We start from the raw sequence: 16,009 nt of genomic DNA, 5'->3' as shown, positions 1-16,009 counted from the left end.
CAAGGGAAGCCCAAGAAAACTGGAGTGGGTAGCCTATCCCTTCTCCAGGGATCTTCCCGACCCAGGAATTGAACCAGGGTTTCCTGTATTACAGGGGGATTCTTTACCAACTGAACTCTCAGTGAACACTTAAGTTATCAACAAGTTGGCAGGGGTGAGATTATTGTCAAGTGCCTGTCATTTAATCAACCAAAATGGTCAACAGTTATTGTCAAATTTTCATGCACTATTTATCACACTTTCAATTCTTAACATCACATATCAATACTAATTTTGTTCCATCCCGGCCAGGGCACCTCAGTGGAAGTTTTATTTAATAGCACTATCCCTTTTTACTTCCTCGACAAAGGGAATAAGAAGAAAGCAAGGAAGCAAATGCATCCAGATGTTGAAAATAATATAAATTCTCCTTCTAGTGCTCTGGATATGTGATAAAAATGCCATAAAGAAAAGAAGAAATTCAAATAATTTCCTATTATCATGCTTATTATTAGCTCAAATCTGAGGTTAAATGGTGCAGCCTATGCACAGATGAACAAACTACACGAAGGTGTGGAATGTGAACACAAGCCCCATGAAGGCAGAGGCTGTATCTATTATGTTACTACATTCAAGTGTTCACAGAACCCAGAAGGGAGCCTGTATACAGTAGGTACTCAATACGTATTTGTTGAATGAGTTACAGTGAGTCACATTTTTAAAATAAAGTAGTAATATCAATACTATAAAGCTCAAACATTGGTACCATGGCTATATTAAAAAATGTTTTATTATCATTGTTCCAAACATATAATCCTTACTCCTAGGGACCATAATAAGGCTGACTTCCAATTTCACAATCATGCCCTAGTATTTGCTATCTATGTGTTACTCAAAAAGCTGATTAAAATGTGAAAGTGTTAGTAATATTAATTATTTGATATCCCAAACACAAAATTTGAAGAGCTTATCAAACTGAATTAATTCCAAGTAAATTACTAAACATCCTATTCCTAATTTGAAAGTCAGAAATCTACTGAATGATAACCAATACTGTATGATAAGCACTTGTTTAACAAGACTCTAAAGTTCACTTTCATTGTGACATTTTATAATTATAACAATTCTTTGACAATATCTTTGCCTTACAGAGAAGATAAAGGCTAAAATGAAATTAAGTAATAATACTAATATTTTCTAATTAATAAGGGACTGAACTATAATTTGAACTCAAGACTGGAAGAGACCAAAACTCATGCTTTCATGGCTAATAAACACATGAAAAGATGCTCAACATCATTCATTATTAGAGAAATGCAATTCAAAATCACAATGAGGTATCATCTCATGCCAGTCGGGATAGCTACCATCAAAAAGTCTATAAGCCATGAATGCTGGGGAGGGCGTGGAGAAAAGGGAACCCTCTTACACTGTAGGTGGGAATGCAAACTGGTAGAGTCACTATGAAGAACAGTGTGGAGATTCCTTAAAAAAAGGGAAATTGAACTGACATATGACCCAGCAATCCCACTGCTGGACATACACACCAAGGAAACCAGAATTGAAAGAGACACATGTATCCCAATGTTCATTGCAGCACCATTTACAATAGCTAGGACATGGAAACAACCTAGATGTCCATTGGCAGACGAATGGATAAGGAAGCTGTATATATTCACAATGGAATCTTATAATGAGGTAGATGAAACTGGAGTCTATTATACAGAGTGAATTAAGTCAGAAAGAGAAACAATACAGTATATTAACGCATATATATGGAATTTAGAAAGATGGTAATGACCATCCCATATGCAAGGCATCAAAAGAGACACAGATGTGAAGAACAGACTTTTGGACTATGTGGGAGAAGATGAAGGTGGGATGAATTGAGACTTTAGGGAAAAAAAAAAAAACCTCATGCTTTTAATCACTCTGCTGTATAGCCTCTTAATCAACTCCATTCTTGACATTCTTTTTTCATTTGTAACAATTACCCCCTTAATGTGGTGTATTGCACTGATTGACTTGCTTATATTGAAGAATCGTGTGTCCCTGGGATAAAGCCCACTTTATCATGATGCTTTTAAATTGTTGTTGGGTTAAAAAAAATATGCCCTTAACTCTCATGGATATGGTTCCTATATACCCCTTACATATACAATGGACATTAGAACAGACCAAAAAGTTTATGAACTTGGCCTTCTCTCTGGCCACTAGCAGTTTCGAGGTCCACTTTGAGCCAAGCACTGTGTTGGACAGTAGGGAGGTTAAGGTTTCTTTGGATTCCAGACTTCACTCTCATTACCTTTCACCTGGCAGAGCTGCTCAACTTTGATTCAGGTTTTATAATGTATAAAGGGCTCCCCAGTTTCAGTGCTAAAGAATCTGCTTGCAATGCAGGAGATGCAGGTTTGATCCGTCAGTTGGGAAGATCTCCTGGAGGAGGAAATGGTTACCCACTCCCGTATCCTTGGAAATCCCATGGACGGAGGACCTGGGCAGGCAACAGTTCATGAGATTGCAAAAGAACTGGACACAACTTAGTGACTAAACAACAACAACAAATAAAGTGTAAAAAGAATTATCTTCATTGACATTATCAGAGTATTTAAAAAATTGTATATATCATTTGAAAATGCAGAGAGATACCCAATATAAGTTCACATCACAGAACATTAATGTCCCTTAAAAATATAGTCCATGGGGTTGGCAGGTTGGGTAACTTTGGGTACAGAAAAAAAAAAATACAAGGAAAGAATAAAAGAATATGATATGGATGGACCTAGAGAGTGTCATACTAAGTGAAACCAGTCAGACAGAGAAGTAGTATCGTGTGACACCCCTTATATGTGGAATCTAAAAACAAATGAACTTACTTACAAAACAGAAACAGACTCACAGAATGAGTCTATGGTTGCTGGCGGGAAGGATGGGGGGTTAGTTATGGAGTTTAGGGTGGACATGTACACACTGCTATTTAAAACAGGTAATCAACAAGGACCGACTGTCTAGCACAGGGAACTCTGCTCAATGTTGTATGGCAATCTGGATGGGAGGGAATTTGGAGGAGAATGGATACATGTATATGTATGGGTTACTCCCTCCACTATTCATCTGAAATTATAACAACATTGTTTGTTAATTGGCTATAATAAATAGAAAACAAAATGCAAAATGAAAAGGTAAGAAAATATAAGCCAGCCAAGAAGCAATGACAGAATAAGAGAAGAAAAGGAATATGTGTGTGTGTGTGTGAAAGAGAGAGAAATGCTAAGGTAACACTTAACACAGATGATTACACAAATATGCACCCAGGCACCTAAGAAGAGGTAGGTAGTAGCTGGTCATGACAGGGACCTGCCACAAGAAACACAAGTCCTCCCTACATTTACTGTACACACGTATGTGCGAGCTCAGTCATGTCTGACTCCTTGTGACCCCATGGATTATAGCCTGCCAGGTTTCTCTGTCCATGGAATTCTCCAGGCAGTCTCCTCCACTGGCAGGCAGATTCTTTAACATTGAGCCACTGTTCTCTGTGTTTCCCTGAAAAGGGTTCTCTGAGCAATTTTAAAATCAAAATATTGATGATGCCTGTGGGTCTGGGTTCCAATTAGCCTGAGTCTAGGTGCAGAGATGCTCCTCTTTGGGACACTGATATATTTTGGCACATACTTAAGTTTTGTGAGTACTTAGAAATAAAATAGGTTGCTTGGACAAGAGAAAAAACACAAAGGTGTTTATAATTTAAAAACAGGACGAAAACCTTTGCCATTCTGTCATGCCGTAGTCTTTACAAAACGATCCCTTATGAATTTATTTGTGAAATTTTTAGTTTTAAGAGTTGAATACTGATGACATTTCACTGAGTTGGTTACTGAAAAAAACAGTTACAGAAATACACCAAAATAGGGGATTTTAAAGTGTTGCTGGTCATCCATCACCAAGAACACCCAGCTCTCTCTTATAATTGTATAAAGCTATGGACACATCACTGACATAGCCTCTAATTCTTGTGATGGTCTTTTAGATGAAATCTGATCTAGGGAACATGGAAAACTGAAGCTGTGTGACCGTTTATGCAAAGTAAAATCAAAATAAAATTACTTCTGATATCCAGATTGGCTGTGACTGCTGTTTTTCCTTTCGCATTTTCTACCCAACAAGAGTAGGAACCAGCATCTTCTTCGGTGGTCTCAGTGATCTGTAATGTGCCATTCTCATGGACATGATACCTTCTGCCATCGAGAGGTTTTGCTTCTTCCACTTTCTGCCTATGGACATAGAAAGCATGAATTAATTCGGGCTATGAGTGAATCGTATCTCTTTTTTTCAAACTGGCCACTGGTGTCATTCAATCTTATCCCGTCTTCACAAACTTAGCAAACCTTACAAGATTTTCCATTATACTTAACAATTCTTTAAAATATTATGTATTTGGTTGTACTGGGTTGCTGGGTCTTAGTTGTGGCACGTGGGATCTAGTTCCCTGACCAGGCATTGAACCTGGGCCCCCTGCATTGGGAGTACAGATCTCAACCACTGGACCACCAGGGAAGTCCTTACAATTTTTTATTTTGTTGGTAATAGGTGGTAAGTGTATATCTTACCTGCCCGAATAGACTGTAACTGGAGGAAATTTGAGTCTGAGCTCTGTGCCTCTGCTATATTTATAATAGCTCTCAGTACCACTTTGCATCTGTCCTCAGAGTTTAATAAATTGTTTCTGCCTTATTGATGGTGAACTCTTTAGTTAATCATTGCTGCGGGGTACTAAATGGGAAAGCTAGTAATTGAAAGAGATAATGAACCTTCTGAACCTCCGGCTGTCCAGAGCGAACATTGGTCATTCAGAAATATTATAGGCCAGGAAGACATCCCTGTCCTGTGGACATGGATTACATTTACCCTTATCAGCCCAAAGTCATTTTCGCCAACATTCATCCATTTTCCAAGCTTTTTTCTGCCACAACTTGATTCACCTTCTACATTTCACAATAAGAGGCTGCTGGAGAGAAAACAGCCAAAGGACAAATTCTGGCTGCTGCTCACATGAGATGTTAGAGGGTTGGGACTAGGGTAAGGCAAGGGAGGCACTTGCCTAAGAGACAAAATTTAAGGGTTGCCCCCACCCCCACCCCAAATCTCAGTAATCCAGATAAATACTTTTTTCAAAGTATTTTTTCTTTTGTTTCTGATGTGGACCATTTCTAAAGTCTTAATCGAATTTGTTACAATATCGCTTCTGTTTAATGTTTTGGGTTTTTGGCTGCAGGGCATGTGGGATTTTGTCTCCCCGACCACGGATCAAATCTGCACCCCGTCTTGGGACAGGGATTCCCTGTCTTTGGAATTTCTGTCTTTGGAAAAACCACTGGACCACCATGGAATTCCCAAGGTATGTAATATTTTAATGTGATACTTGCACAAATCAAAAATAATGCAAAAAAATAATCCACAATGAACAAAATAGCTACCTTTTAAATAAAGACAGAATCTGGTCCTATAAATTATATGACTCACTCTAATCTCACCTCACTCTCATCTCAGCCCTGCAGAGCACTGGGGAAAATTATTTAAGATCCATTTAAGCAAGCTTTCCTAGAGAAGGAACAAATGCGGTAGATCAACAGAACGATGTGTCTGGAGTTACTATCCCAACCTATAAACTGAAACTAAAATACAAAATACACACTGAAAATGTTTTAAACATAGGCATTTGTAATGGAAGGCAGGCTTAATAATAATGTAGATAATATCCAAAACAAAACAACAATGCATGACTTAGATACACTCATAATGAAAACCTAAATCTACTTGTAAAATTGTCTTCATCATTGCTTCAAGGCTTTGCTTTTCTTTGTAAGCAAAAATGGCTCTCCCTATTTCCCCATGTGGGAGAATCCAGATCTAGTCAATAGTTCCAGGAGAGGCAGGAAAGTAAGTTTGCTACTTTATTTCCCGGAGGCACTTGCTACATGTAATAACACTGACACAATGCAGCCTGTCAAATGGTGGAGGGAGGAACATGGGAAATTTACAGCCGATGTTCTCTTAAGAAAACTTCTGCCAGGGGCTGCACCGCCACCCTGGGCAACTTCGCCAAGGCCACTTTTGATGCCATTTCCAAGACCTACAGTTACCTCACCCCTGACCTCTGGAAAGAGACGGTGTTCACCAAATCTCCATATCAGGAATTCACTGACCATCTTGTGAAGACCCACACCAGAGTCTCTGTGCAGAGGACGCAGGCCCCAGCTGTAGCCACCACATAATTTTATAAAGGGAATAAAAAAGTGAATGAAACCAGTTAAAAAAAAAAAAAAAGAAAAAAGAAAACTGTGTAACAGCTTACCAGGACACTATTGCCTCCGGTGAAGCAAAGAACTCACAATGTAAGAAAGCACTGTATCCAACCACTGTAGCATAATTTTCTTCATCTGCTGTTTGTATCAATGGACGGACATCTATGAGAAAATAATACAATTTTAAACTTTTGTGTAAGAAATAATACAAGAAAGTTAATTTTTTTCAATATCCTAGTCATATTAATAAAAATAGAAAACAGCCAAGTATCACACCATTGTTGTTTAGTCACTATTGTGTCTGATTCTTTGCGACCCCATGGACTGTAGCCCGTCGGGCTCCTCTGTCTATGGGATTTTCCAGGCAAGAATACTGGAGTGGGTTCTGCCGGGGTCCAGCCCCGGTGGATCCAGGGTAATTTGAAGGTGGGGACGGCGTCGGCGTCCTTGGTAAAATACATATTTAATCACAGATATATAGAGAGATTAGAAACGGATAGTGTAGTAGGAAAATTAGTGGAGAAAAAGAGGCTGAATAACTTGGTTTATGTGGAATAGCATCCATGCTCCAGATGGGAATTCAGCCAGAAAAACGGGGAGCAAGAAAGAAATGACATGGGGGAATCAGTCTTTCCAGAAACTGATCCCATTTCTTTATTTTTAGGTTTGCTTATATACTTTTTGTTACACATAGGGATGAATACAGAGTCACGCGGGGATCAGCAGTCCTGACCTTTATCAAAATCAGGTGCTTCACACAAAAAGGTCTTAGGGATTTTACATCATCTTCTGGCCATGAGTGAGACCTGCTGACATTTTATGATCCTTTCTTTCTGATAACCAAAAAACTTATTTCTTCCAAGGGTGTTTTTTCTTAAACCAGGCACCACCCTCCAAATAAAGTTGCATTCCTATAGGGTGAGGGTGTAGTGAGTTACAATCAAGAAAGGAATTTATTTAACCCAAGGTTAACATGATTAATCTTAAAGGTTAATACTTATTTCTCCTATATGCTTAAAGGTTAATACTTATTTCTCCTATATGCTTAAAGGTTAATACTTATTTCTCCTATATGCTAGTTATATTCATTATAAGGGCAGGGAACATGGAGATTTAGCAGCAAACATCAGCCCAACAAATGAAAATCCTTTCACCAATGCTCCCCATAAGATCTATTTAGTCTTAAGATAGTGATAAAGTTACATTTTTACATAACAAGGACACAGTGATTTATAACAAAGTACAGTGATCTATTACAAAAGAGAAAATTCATTAACTCAAAAAGTCTAGTATTGCTAACCTTAAAAACTACTATATTTCCTTTTCTATATTCCAAATACATTGACTAATATATTCCCAGGTGCCTAAGGATATGGAGGCCTGGCGGCAATCATTGACTCAACAATGAGAAAAGCCCTATGCTAATTAAGACTTTCAAAATACTCCAAAACTCTCTGTGCTGTTTATGGTTGAGAGGTAGTAAACAATCATGTGCTTAGTGGCAGGAGTATGGATAATCCTGTCACACAAGCTAGTCTGTGAGCAGAGAGGTTTGACCTAAGACACCCTTGTCCCACCCAGGGCAGGGAATTAGAAGCAATTATTGGCACAACAAATGAAAAACCCACTATACTAATAATTTCCAACTCCCCAAAATAATTTGCCTTTAGTAAGTCTAAAACATCTCGTGCCTCTCAGATTGGGAGGCTGTAAACAATCACATGTGGCCAGACAAACCTATACCGGTGGGCTAGATAACCTTCAGAGGAGTCCGTAAGCTGAAACACTCTTGTCACGCCCAGGAATTTTTATTGCCTTGGAGCTGCACGTTTATTCCTTCTCCGAGAGAAATGGTTATGGGGGAGAGGCCCCTGTAAACTCAGAGGTGTAGGTGAGAGCATAAAACAGACTCTGGTTTGGGGGTAGATGCTCGGGAACAGGGGGTTTCCTGAGGCTTGATCATGCCTTTGCGTATGCCAAGCCTCCTTCCTCATGACCTTTGCCATGGGCGGAGTTCCTCACGCTGGCCCCCGACAGGGTTGCCATTTCCTTCTCCAATCACAGCATACATTCCTGAATTAGGAAGTATCCCAATGCAGTACCTTTCTGGAAGTTTGGTATGGGGCCTAATACTCAAATGTAAGGCTAAAGGTACTTTGATCCCCTCCACCTTACCCTGCCCCCACCACCTTTTTTTCTCTTTTTTGGCTATGCTGTATGGTCTGTAGGGTCTTGGTTCCTTGACTAAGAATTGAACTGGGGGTCACGGCAGTGAAGGTGCTGAGTCCCAACACCGGACCACCAGGGAACTCCCTCCACCATGTTTCCATGTTCTGAGAATTCAGTAGACTTGAGAGTATGACCTTGAACATTTTCCTGAAGATAAGAGTGGATAGATAGCTTGCTCCCGTGTATGCTTACCTACAGTCCATTGGGTTGCAAAGGGTAGGACATGACTCAAGTGACTGAGCACACACATGCTTACCTACAACATCAATGTTGGCATTGGCAAGGATAGTGCCATGGACATTTGAAGCTTCACACTGGTACACAGCGGTGTGATTCGGTTGTACGTTGGTAAAACTGATTTCTCCAGGAGAGATGACATCACCAGAAAATGGATTTCCTACAAGAGATGAAAAAAATGTCAGCTTGATAAAAAATAGAATCTGAAATATTTATATGCCATTCATTAAACGTGTCACACAGTATTTATATTTTAAGACCAGTTTAGGGTGAATAGTTCATCAAAGCCAATTTTTTAGAATTTCTTAACATGAACCATGGAGTTTTCTTTCAATCCCTTCTGCAGTTTCAGTCTTCCTCCAAATAAGTATTTATGGCCAACATATCTGTTGATCTCTAGCCCAAAGTCTCTCTCAAGATTCCAGATTTTCTGTTTAGCACTGAAATCCCACTGGGAACTGAATCTCACTTACTCTTATAAATTGAGGTCCGGCTACTGCCCAGCATAACCAGATGATCAACACAGCTTGATCCCCCAATCCACCAATATTGGCTGCTGTTTTCCCTCTTGACATGTTGTTCCTTTGTTTCACTTTCCTGCCCTTCTGCAATTTCCCGATCTAAACCATTTGTTTCAATTGCCTTCATTTGCTATTTTACCACTTCAGATAAATAGCTCATGTATTTCACTTTCCCAGGAAGACTAAATTCTTCTTGAGAGCACAGGTCAGCTTTTTTCTTTCTTGGCAATAAATCCCTATCCCATTGGTTATCCAAGTATAATTCTGGAAATATCTTTTGAAAATGAGAAAATCTAACATTTATGCTACTTTAATTAAGGGCCAAGGAACTCTGCTGGATACGCCACATGTGCTCTCTCATTAACTCTGCTCAGAACCTGCTCGATCAGCACCAACATGGCTGCTGAGCAGGCCAGGGGGACTGTATATCAGAAAATACCACGTCCCACAGCAACTGGCCATGTGCCAAATCACATGTCTTGCTCGGCCACTTGAAAGCAGCACTGGGAAGGAAAAATATATATACTAGCTAGGAATGTTGAATGAGAAGCACACACGGTAAAATTTTTCATTTCAATGTCATTTCAAAGTTAGTAATATATCTAATTTTTAAAGCTAGTACCATATACTAATGCATATATGTGGAATCTAGAAAAATGGTACAGATAAACTTATTTCTCAGACGGGAATACAGATGTAGCTGTAGATAAGTAATACATGTGGACACGGGGAGGGATGAGGAGGGTGGGCCAGACTGGTAGATTGGGACTGACATATATACACTGCCATGTGTAAAATAGATAGCTAGCGGGAAGCTGCCATAAAGCAGAGGAAGCTCAGCTCAGTGCTCTATGATGACCTAGAGGGGTGAGATGGGTGGGAGAGGTCCAAGAAGGATTAGGTATATGTATGCATATGGCTGGCTCCTTCATTGTACAGCAGAAATCAACACAGCATTGTCAAGCAGTTATATTCCAGTACTTTTCTTCTCACAGTGTCTTCATTATAGAAAATAGTCTCACTATACTGAGTATGGGGTTATAGAAAACACAGAATAATAAAATAGAGGCTTTTTGTTAGGCATCATTTGTCCCTCTGGGAGTGAGAAAGGAATATATTTTTACACTTGACTGTGAGCTCCGTGCGAGCAAGATCTTGTGTGCCCTAGAGTTTCAATCACTATGTCCCTGGTGCCTGGAAAGTAGCCACAGTGGAGGAGACAGTGAACATTTTTGGGGAAGACTGAAAAACAGTTTTGTTGTATGGCATTTTATCCCTGGAAGGTCCCTGGGGTAGGCAGAATAAGAAGCCCCTGAAAGATGGCCACAGACTCATCTCTACAACTTGTGAACAGTTTCCTTTTTGTGGCAAAAGGAACTCTGCACATGTGCGTAAGGTCAAGCACTCAAGATTGGACAGTTATCTTGGATTCTCCAAGGTGGCCCAATGGAATGACATGGCTGTTTATAATCAGAGAACCTTGCCCAGCTGTGACCAACCAAAGGGAGAAGTGACTATGAAAAAATGATCGGGGAGATGTAGCATTGCTGATTTGAAGTTTGGAGGAAGGGAGCTGTGACTGAAGGAAAGTGGCTACCATCTAGGAGCTGGAAAAGACAAGAAAAGAGTTTCCCTGTGCCCGCAGAAAGAACCGCAGCACTGAACACACACTGGTTTTAGCCGAGGGAGACTTGCATCGGGCTTCCAACAAACAGGATTGTGAAGTAATAAATGTCTACTGCTTTTCGATGTATGACATGGGGAACCCAAATCCAGTGCTCTGTGACAACCTGGAGGATGGGTAGGGAGGGAGGTGGAAGGAGGGTTCAGGAGGGAGGGGACACATATATGCCTGTGGCCAACTCATGTTGCTGTCTGGCAGAGGCCAACTCAACATTGTAAATTATCCTCCAGTTAAAATAAATACAACTTTTTAAAAAGTATATTATTTTAAGCCACTAAATTTGAGGTCATTTGTTATAGCAACAATAGAAATTTGATAGAGTCCTGTAGGACAGTGTATCTGTCAAGAATCATCAGGATGAGTAGCGCTTCTAAGTTTTCAAGGCTACACAGAATCAAGTCTCTGATCTCATTCTGCAGTCTCACACTCTACATCAAGTTTTAAAAGCTTCAGCCTATTTGGTACGCCTTCCTTATACCATCTGCCCCATGGTAAATTCTGAGTCTACACTGGACTACAAAAAGAAGAAATGAAACTCTGGCCTCATGTTTGAGTGACAAACACTGCTCAAAGCTGCCTTCTGGGATAGGTATGGAAACTGTGGAGTACTTGTGGCAAACAGGCTACCAGGAGCTCCCAGAATTCTAAAAACTCAAGTTATTTATCAACCAAAAACCACTCTTCCTGACTCAGGTTGTTTGATCAGTTCAAAGGGCAAAAATGCAATATAGGGGGAGAAGCTTCAGCTCTGGACTTTTTCATTTCAGTTCCATTTATGGCTCTAAACTCACTTTGGGTGTGTCCTCAGGTACGTAATGCAATCTCTCTGGGCCTCATTTGACATATGTACAAACTGGAGAATAAAATAAAAAAATGTCTCTTTTTCAGGGCCAGAAATATTGGATGCAAACCATTTGAAGAAGGTTAGGCTTGCAATCAATAATAGTAATCATTTTGATTTAAAAACATTACATATAAAGGAAAAGTAATTGCTAAAAATAGATGCTTACGGAGACTCCAAACCCTTCAGTAATCCCACAGTCATCAGACATCCCAGTTAAAAATGGTTATGACCAGTTGGCAGGGGAACAAGGAAAGCTGTGTAAGGAACAGGGAGCATGGGCTCCAAAGATAAGGATGAGGCTTTGGTTCCAGTTCTGCCCTTTCTCATCCAGGCTCTCTCGTGTTAGTTTATTTTCAGTGATCATGTGGTCATCCACCAACAAACCTGTTAGCCAAACTGTGGATATAAATCCATAACCTAACTGTTACTACCAGCAACCTAGCCCAAGGGTCCAGTATCTTTAAGGCAGCTCTTACTTGGAGTCCTACAACTGCTTCTCCATTCAGAGTCCAGAAGAAGTCTTTCTTAATAAATTAGAGCCTGTCACTATTCTGCTGTAAATACTTCAAGAGCTGCGTATCTGATTCGCAATAATATTCCGAGTCCCTTTGGGACCTTCCCCTTTCCATGCAACATGACCCCAACACCTCCAGACTAGACTCTCTCAGCATGGCCTCCTCACTCACTCAGCTTAGCTACGCTGCGGTCCCTCCTTTTCCTCCACACTCCAAACACACCTCGGGTCTCTACACGTACTGACTTCTCCACCCTGGAAGCTCTTTCACGGGTACTAGCATGTCAACATCACTTATCTCTTTCAAATCTCTACTCAAAGGTAAATAACCACAATGGGCTTCTTGGTATTATCCTAAAATCGGATAGCAACTCTAGGTTCTGAACTTCCCTGACATCCATCCCCTTCCCCAGCTAGTTCTCACTTTGCCACATCTCTGTGATTACCTATTGCATATCTATTGGTATGGAGAGACATCTCCACACCAGAATATCTGTTTATGAGAAAAGGAATTGTTCATTTTATTTACTGCCATGTCCCAAGCAACAAGGTGAACGCTTGGCTCTTAAGATGAAGGTATTCAATAATATTACTGAATGAAATGACCTGTTAAATATGAATAACTGTACTTCCTTTAAAAGCTCATTTGGGGGACAAAGCAGTATGTGAATATTCTTCATATATAGCCAGGTGCCATTCAAATATAAAATTTTATGATTTTATGTTCCAGAGGTTCTGCACTCTTTTAGAGTCCTTAACATTCTTTATAAACAAAAACTGTTTTCACTTTCCTCAGATATACCAGAAATCTTATTTTTCATTTCCTATTCTGTTCTCTAAAAAGATGAGGAAAAAGTCTCAAATTGAGGATATTAATAATGAGGGCAAAAATGTCATCAACACATGAATAAAGAAAATGTGATAAATGTGTGTGTGTATATATGCATATACATATATTCCACTATGTATATAACGGAATATTACAAAGTGAAAGTCACTCAGTCATGTATGACTCGTTGCAACTCCATGGACTGTAGCCTACCAGGCTCCTCTGTCCATGGAATTCTTCAGGCCAGAATACTGGAGTGGGTAGCCTTTCTCTTCTTCAGGGGATCTTCCCAACCCAGAGTTGAACCCAGGTTTCCCACATGGCAGGCAGATTCTTTACCATCTGAGTCACCAGGTAAGCCCAAGAATACTGGAGTGGATAGCCTATCCCTTCTCCAGGGGGTCTTCCTGACCCAGGAATGGAACCAGGGTCTCCTGCGTTGCAGGCAGATTCTTTACCAGCTGAGTTACCAGGGAAGCCCCCATGAAATATTATTCAGCTACAAAAATGAGAAAATCATGTCACTCGTGACAGCATGGACGGACCCTGAGGGCAATATGCTAAGTGACATAAGTCAGAGAAAGACCAATACCATATGATCACACTTACACGTGAAATATAGAAAACAAAACAAGATCATAGATACAGAGAACAATTAATGGTTGCCAGAGACTGGAGGACAGGGAGATGGGCCAAACGGGCGAGGTAGGGAAAAAGGCATAAACTTCCAATTATAAAATGAATAAGTCATGGAGATATAATGCACAGCATAGCAGTAATAGTTAATGATAATATATTATATATTTGACAAAACGTGGTCAAATATTTTGGCAATGGCAAACCACTTCAGTATTCTTTTTTTTTGTTGTTGTTAATTTTACTTTATTTTACTTCAGTATTCTTGCCTTGAGAACCCCATGAACAGTATGAAAAGGCAAAAATATAGGACCCTGAAACATGAACTCCCCAGGTCAGTAGGTGCCCGGTATGCTACTGGAGATCAGTGGAGAACTAACTCCAGAAAGAATGAAGAGATGGAGCAAAAGCAAAAACACCACCAAGCTGTGGATGTGACTGGTGATGGAAGTAAAGTCTGATGCTGTAAAGAGCAATACTGCATAGGAACCTGGAATGTCAGGTCCACGAATCAAGGCAAATTGGAAGTGGTCAAACAGGACACGGCCAGAGTAAATACTGACATTTTAGGAATCACAAACTAAAATGGACTGGAATAGGTGAATTTAACTCAGATGACCATATATCTACTACTGTGGGCAAGAATCCCTTAGAAGAAATGGAGTAGCCCTCATTGTCAACAAAAAGACTCCAAAATGCAGTACTTGGATGCAATCTCAAAAAGGACAGAAAGATCTCTGTTCATTTCCAAGGCAAGCAATTCAATATCACAGTAATCCAAGTAATCTGACCAGTAATGCTGAAGAAGCAGAACAGTTTTATGAAGACCAACAAGACTTTCTAGAACTAACACTCAAAAAAGATTTCCTTTTTATTATAGGGGACTAGAATGCAAAAGTCAAGAGATACCTGGAGGAATAGGCAAATTTGGCCTTGGAGTACAAAACAAAGGAGGTCAAAGGCTAACAGAGTTTTGCCAAGAGAACGCACTGGTCATGGCAAACATTGTCTTCCAACAGTACAAGAGAAGACTCTACACATGGACATCACTAGATGGTCAATATCAAAATCAGACTGATTCTATTCTTTGCAGCCAAAGATGGAGAAGCTCTATACAGAAAGCAAAAACAAGACCGGGAGCCGACTGTGGCTCAGATCATGAACTCCTTATTGCCAAATTCAGACTTAAATTGAAGAAAGTAGGGAAAACTAGCAGACTATCCAGGTATGACCTAAATCAAATCCCTTATGATTATACAGTGGAAGTGACACAGATTCAAGATATTAGATCTGATAGAGTGCCTGAAGAACTACGGAAGGAGTTTCATGGCACTGTATAGGAGGCAGGGATGAAGACCTTCCCCAAGAAAAAGAAATGCAAAAAGGCAAAATGGTTGTCTGAGGGGCCCTTACAAATAGCTGAGAAATTAGAAGAGAAGCTAAAGGCAAAGGAAAAAAGGAAAGCTATACCCATCTGAATGCAGAGTTCCAAGGATTGGAAAGAAAAGATAAGAGAGCCTTCCTCAGGGATCAATGCAAAGAAATAGAGGAACACAACAGAATGGGAAAGACTAGAGATCTCTTCAAGAAAACTAGAGATCAAGGGAACATTTCATGCAAATATGGGCACAGTAAAGGACAGAAATGGTATGGACCTAGCAGAATCAGAAGATATTAAGACGAGGTGGTAAGAATACACAGAGGAACTGTACAAAGAAGATCTTCGTGACTGAGATAAGCACGACGGTGTGATCACTCACCTAGAGTCAGACATGCTGTAATGTGAAGTCAAGCAGGCCTTAGGAACTATCACTATGAACAAAGCTAGTGGAGGTGATGGAATTCCAGTTGAGCTATTTCAAATCCTGAAAGATGATGCTGTGAAAGTGCTGCACTCAACAGGCCAGCAAATTTGGAAAACTCAGCAGGGGCCACAGGACTGGAAAAGGTTAGTTTTCATTCCAATCCCAAAAAAAGGCAATGTTGAAGAATGTTCAAACTACCATGCAACTGCACTCATCTTACACACTACCAAAGTAATGCTTGAAATTCTCCAAGCCAGGCTTCAACAGTGTGAACCATGAACTTCCAGATGTTCAAGCTGGGTTTAGAAAAGGCAGAGGAACCAGAGATCAAATTGCCAACATCTGTTGGATCATCGAAAAAGCAACAGAGTTCCAGAAAAACATCTACTACTGCTTTATTGACTACTCCAAAGCCTTTGACTGTGT

The 16,009-nt window shown here is 40.1% G+C and overlaps 1 protein-coding gene and 1 long non-coding RNA gene across 4 annotated transcripts in view; one reads left to right on the top strand and one right to left on the bottom strand.

Annotated features, from left to right (window-relative positions):
• The window catches only part of CHL1 (cell adhesion molecule L1 like), a 98,463-nt gene that overhangs the window by 40,996 nt on the left and 41,458 nt on the right, over positions 1-16,009 (bottom strand). For all 3 annotated transcript variants that reach the window (XM_040246388.1, XM_040246386.1, XM_040246387.1), the window contains 3 exons: positions 8,770-8,910; positions 6,335-6,446; positions 4,087-4,253 (listed from right to left, as the gene is read on the bottom strand). In XM_040246388.1, the coding sequence (XP_040102322.1) occupies positions 4,087-4,253; positions 6,335-6,446; positions 8,770-8,910 (420 nt within the window). The remainder of the gene's footprint in view (positions 1-4,086; positions 4,254-6,334; positions 6,447-8,769; positions 8,911-16,009) is intronic.
• LOC120867932 overlaps positions 1-16,009 on the top strand; it is a 383,141-nt gene that overhangs the window by 329,204 nt on the left and 37,928 nt on the right. The gene's annotated exons all lie outside the window — the stretch shown is intronic.

Source organism: Oryx dammah, unplaced genomic scaffold (assembly GCF_014754425.2).
Source record: "Oryx dammah isolate SB20612 unplaced genomic scaffold, SCBI_Odam_1.1 HiC_scaffold_9, whole genome shotgun sequence".
Classification (NCBI taxonomy): domain Eukaryota; kingdom Metazoa; phylum Chordata; class Mammalia; order Artiodactyla; family Bovidae; genus Oryx; species Oryx dammah.
Note: the sequence above shows the minus strand (reverse complement) of the source record. Positions and strands in the feature narration are given on the sequence as shown.